Source organism: Montipora capricornis, chromosome 4, assembly GCF_036669925.1.
Source record: "Montipora capricornis isolate CH-2021 chromosome 4, ASM3666992v2, whole genome shotgun sequence".
Classification (NCBI taxonomy): Eukaryota; Metazoa; Cnidaria; class Anthozoa; order Scleractinia; family Acroporidae; genus Montipora; species Montipora capricornis.
This window is the reverse complement of record NC_090886.1, coordinates 43,843,850-43,848,849: the sequence shown is the minus strand read 5'-3', so window position 1 is coordinate 43,848,849 and position 5,000 is coordinate 43,843,850. Positions and strand designations below refer to the sequence as shown.

Genomic DNA, 5,000 nt, shown 5'->3' with positions numbered 1-5,000 from the left:
ACCCCTCAGTGACCCTAGGACCCCCCAGTTGATGAGTTAAATCATGTAGCGTTATAGTAAAATCTGTTAAGCCTCACTCCCAGGAGTCAGTGGGTTAATGGAGGGGACATAATTTTTGACTGGTTAACCCATTCACTCCACAGGCACCCCAGGATGCCCCCAGTTGATGAATAAAATCGTCTAGCATCTAGGCCAGAATAAAATCTGTCCAGTCTGAATCCCAGGAGTCAATGGGTTAACAGCATTGTTCTCTGTTTTCAGTTAGTTGATTATTTCCTGCAGGCAATAACCTTGCTAATGTGATGAGATTTTCTGTTCTGTTTTGTTTTGTTCTTTCTTGTCATGCTAGATTTGTAGAGACTTGTTTGCAACTTGCAAAAGAAGGACTGAATGACGAAGAAGCCATTGAAAAAGCTACAAACACACTGGAATTTCACAAGATGACAAGAGGTGTGCACCTTGACCAGGTATGTATCTATGTGATGTGCCAAGATTTCCTCTGAAGGAAATGTTGTGCTTTCATAGCAGTCATAGTGTAGAAAAGTCATATGTTTCTCGCAGGATCAAAAATTTGTTGTTTATCATTTGAATGTTCATTTATCATTATTTGTCCTTTAAGTGAAAAGCATGCACACTTTAATGCAAATCTGATGTTTTTTTTTTATCAACCTTTCAAAACTAGACACCAAATAATAATTTTTTTTTTTTTGAAAAATTCGAGACTTGGTTTAAAATGAAACTGTGAAATAAGGCTCCAGTTCACAGTTATTTTTCAAAATAAGTAAGCAGCAAAAGAAGAAATTGCCTTTTTTGAAACACCTTTGGGCAGGCTGGTGGTAAGAGAATAATTAATCAGAGAAGGGATTCTTCCGGAGGTGAAGGAAGCACTTGTTGTAGACGTTGTTGGTGGGGCCTCTATAGGATATTACAGTATTCTGTAGAGTTTTAATCGAGGCTAGCTGAGTTTGGAACTTTTCCTCACTGATATCTCTCTGAAGAAAGACATTCTGTATTTGAACTGCAGCAGAAAAGGATGTTAAGACTTTGGATGATGGATCATCGCAGTTACGAATGTTACCTAGGACGGTAACGAAAGAAAAGCCTCAGAAGTTTACTCTTCAATGAGATTTTAATCCATGACCTCTGTGATGCTGATGCCCGGGGGGGGGGGGGGGGTACTCCCTTATAAGGGCTTAGTGGGGACGTGCGGCCAGTCAGGGTATGTTTTTCGGGATTTTTGTCTGGAACAGGGTATCGAATTTATAATTTTTTGTCTTAATCAGGGTATCGATTTATCAACTGGGTTAAATCAGAATTCTGTCTTAAACAGAGTACGAAAATCAGCGATATTTGTCTTAAACAGGGTCAGGGTATGAGGGGCCGCGCCGCACCTCCCCACCCAGGGATATATCGAGTACCCCCTCCGGGTGCTGATGCAAGGTCATGGATTGAAATCCTGTTCTTGGCTGAAATTTTCAGGCTTTCCTTTCCTGACTACGCAAGTGACGTTAATTTTTTTTTGTTCCAAGGGAAAATGCTTATCGGATGAATGACTGGATACGGAATCGTATAATCTTTATGTTGTTTTATTCGATCTATAAGATAGATACAAAAAATTCTTGAGAATTGAAACCTAATGCGAGTGATTCATGAAATTGCTTGGGAAATTACAATTCTCAAAATTCAGTCGGTTACAAAAAAAAGTTACTTACTTCTGTGGCGATATCCAGTCAAACACTACAGGTTAGCGATGTTCAACGTAAGATACAAACGGGTGTTGACCTTTGTCTCTTATTTCGCGTTTCTTAAAATGTGTCATTCTAACTGAAAGATCAACTTACTTAGCTATTACGCCATCGATAAGGTCAATAAACGAATTAAATGTTAATCAACGAAACATTAATGGGATGAAAGAGTCTAGACTTTAGGATCATAACTTGAAAAGAAGCTAACATTTTTGCTCCCTACTCACCACACCCAGGTCAATGTAGTTCTGTGATGAACCGCAAATAACCCAGCCATGTCTCAACATTTTCTTTTCGCGAGAGGGGAGAGAGAACCATGATAATGAGATTTGCTTCATGAAGCAAGTCTTATTAAGTAACAATGTCTCAACATTCAACTTAATATTTTTAAAAGACTAAACGTTTATTTAATAAAAATGTTAAAAAATGTATTATGAAACGAAACGTTTTTGACACTAAATCATCTTCCGGGAAGATGAGAACGTTTGATATTTCTATAATTTTTTTATTAATAGTTATGTTTAACTTCAAGCGAATACTATGAACTTATCCACATCTATTGTTTAGGATTGTAGGTGTTGACGAGATATTTAGTGCGCATCCCAGAATGTTCAAAGTACATTGTAATCTCCTCTGTTTTTTTCCCATTTCCCAGGAACCTTTGGAAAGTGTAAATGCCACATTGGATACAAAAGACCATGAAGAAGATTTGTTAGATTCTGAATACCCAGAGCTGCCTAATTTTTACAATTGAGAAGGCAGGTGTCAGTGAAAGCTGGCAATAAGAAAGACTGCAGCAAGAGGAGATAATGCATCCATTTTGGTCCACCAACCGTCAACTGGTTTGTTCCATTTTCTTTTGGATTGTGCCTGAAGCTTGTGCAAATTGAATGCAGAATGGTTATTCATTTCTCCTGCAATGCTACACATAATTTTATCATATCCACGATGAGGACTTTAGTGGAATTATTGAGAGAACGATACTTTTCATACTAACTAGTCGACACTGAGGCAACCCCCCACCCCCCACCAGAGTTAAAAAAAAACGGATGAGACGGGCAATTCTGCCATGGTTCAAACATCAAAAACAAAATGAAATAAATCTGTTCGACTAATAAATCTTGTTTTGTTTTTTTTTTACCACTTTTCTTTTAAAGAATAAAAGCTACTGGCGATTGCTCGCGCCACTTTCTCAACCAATCAGAAGTGACACATGCTCATATGCGTTTTCACGGGCTTAACAGCCGCGTATTGTCAATTGGCCAGCAAAGTACTTCATGGATTCCGGGTTTTCAACATTAAATTACGAAACGACTTTCGACAGTAAGGAGTTCTGGTTTGGTATGTTTAAGTGTCGTCTGTTCCATTGGTTAATCCGCCATTCGATAAGCCATTTGTCACCGTTTTTCCTTTCAGCAGTTCTTTGAGTATTTTGATGCACATGTGAAGGCAACGAGGCACATGAAAACAACCTGAAAAATAAGACAAAGGTGTCACCGACTGCAAGGTCATATAGAAACCAAATGCAAGTTACCAAAGCTAGAAGGTGTGAAAGTTCGTTTCTTGAACTTTCGCTAGTGTCATTTCCATTTTTTTATACTGCGATAATTGAAAATTTGGATAAACGCTGGCAGTTTACACGTCAAACGTACAAAGAAACACACATTAGGATTTTAAGACCTGTAATTTTAGAGAAGTTTAGTATGTCAAAAGCTATTTTACTCTGGCTGTGTTGTGTATATCTAGGCCTCATGATTGGCTAGGAAATCATCCGTGCTAATTGTTCTTTGCCTCTGTTGTGGTTTGCGGAAGGAATTATGTTTGTTTTCATGCGCTCAGTTGAAAACCGCTCTCATGGTTGAATTTGATGATATTTTGGTTAACGTGTTATTGTAACGGTTAGATTACATTGCTTTCTGTACAAGATATATTGCAGTTAAGCAAGAACTTAAGATGATTTTCCAATTCTCCTGCATTTCAATTTCAGCGGTTCAAATTTATGAACATTTCATACATTCAATCACCTCGTACGGGATATAACTCGAACTGACCAGGAACCCGTTTCCCGAAAATGCCTTTTAACCGCTCGTTTTGGAAAGCCCATCTTTTAGCATGTTTTCAAGGTAACAAAAACCGAAGCAAAATGACGGGGAAGTTTGACTACTTAGATCCTCTCCGTTCTGGACATACAGAACACTCGAAAATAACCCGTACAGTTTCGGGACCATCTAGAAACGGGCCCCCGCTCCTAGTTGGCTGGATAGTTCATTTTAGGAAGGGGCGTTGTCTAGTTGTTAGGGCATTGAGTTTGCACTTGGTTACGCCGAGTTCAAGTCCCGCTCTAACCTCTAGTTTGGATTTGTTTCCGTTGGCCCGGAATCAACTCTACTACGCGTTTTAAAAAGCCAACTGGTTTCCTCCTGCCAGTTGGGGTTCTTAATCATGTTTCTGTTAAGTTTGAATTGTTCCTTTCAGGTTATTAAAAGTGTAGTGCCTGTGAACTAGCTTGATAGCTCAGTGCACTTCCACGATAAACAAAGTTTTAATTTTAATTAATTTTGGTAGAGCAAAGCAGCGCAATCGAATGGTCACGTGTTTCAGATCCGTTCGAGCATGGTTTTTCTTCGCAGCGGCTTAAGTTGCTGTTAACTGCGGCTATGAACTCCCAACTCTCCTGTATTTCATTTTCCCAGTTCAAATTATGAACATTATTCTATTTCATTCATTTCTTTTGTAGAGGACGTGCATTTCGACGCGTGATAATTGCCCTAAAATCTCCCGCTTAATTCTCAGTCAATTGAAGGTAAAACCAAAACGAACTTGACTTTCTTCTATACATTTTCCCGCGCTTATTGCCGGCTGCATGGTTCTGCGTTATGACTGGTTCGTTTGATTTTCTTCGTCGGTCGTGATTGGCCGAATAGCCTTTGGTTTTGCGGTTCTTGTTTGAAAGCCTCTTGAATGAATGATTAACGTACCTTTGAATGGTCCTCCCTTGAATGTGTGTGTAACCTCTCCTTTCTGATTAAGGTAACCAAACCACTCGCCATACTTCGGATCAGAAAACTAAAGACAAAAGATATGGCGAATGATATTTCAATATTTATTTTTCAAATTAAAGACAAAAGCTACTCTTGTTGTAAACCGTTAATCCATTTCGTTCAGAGATGGACACAAGTGTTCAAATAAACCTCCCTGGGGTTTTTATTGATGTATTGCGTTTCAACATTGGCAAAATCTTTGTCTTTGCCTGGG

At 38.8% G+C, this 5,000-nt stretch overlaps 2 protein-coding genes across 2 annotated transcripts in view; one reads left to right on the top strand and one right to left on the bottom strand.

Annotated features, from left to right (window-relative positions):
* LOC138047054 (small ribosomal subunit protein mS23-like) overlaps window positions 1-2,864 on the top strand; it is a 9,442-nt gene extending 6,578 nt beyond the window's left edge. The window contains exons 4-5 of the mRNA XM_068893748.1: window positions 350-467; window positions 2,401-2,864. Coding sequence (XP_068749849.1) covers window positions 350-467; window positions 2,401-2,499 — 217 coding nt within the window. The 3' untranslated portion in view covers window positions 2,500-2,864. The remainder of the gene's footprint in view (window positions 1-349; window positions 468-2,400) is intronic.
* Window positions 1,566-5,000, bottom strand: part of LOC138047045 (N-acylglucosamine 2-epimerase-like) — a 15,550-nt gene continuing 12,115 nt past the window's right edge. The window contains exons 9-10 of the mRNA XM_068893733.1: window positions 4,724-4,811; window positions 1,566-3,217 (exon numbers count right to left, since the gene is read on the bottom strand). Coding sequence (XP_068749834.1) covers window positions 3,093-3,217; window positions 4,724-4,811 — 213 coding nt within the window. The 3' untranslated portion in view covers window positions 1,566-3,092. The remainder of the gene's footprint in view (window positions 3,218-4,723; window positions 4,812-5,000) is intronic.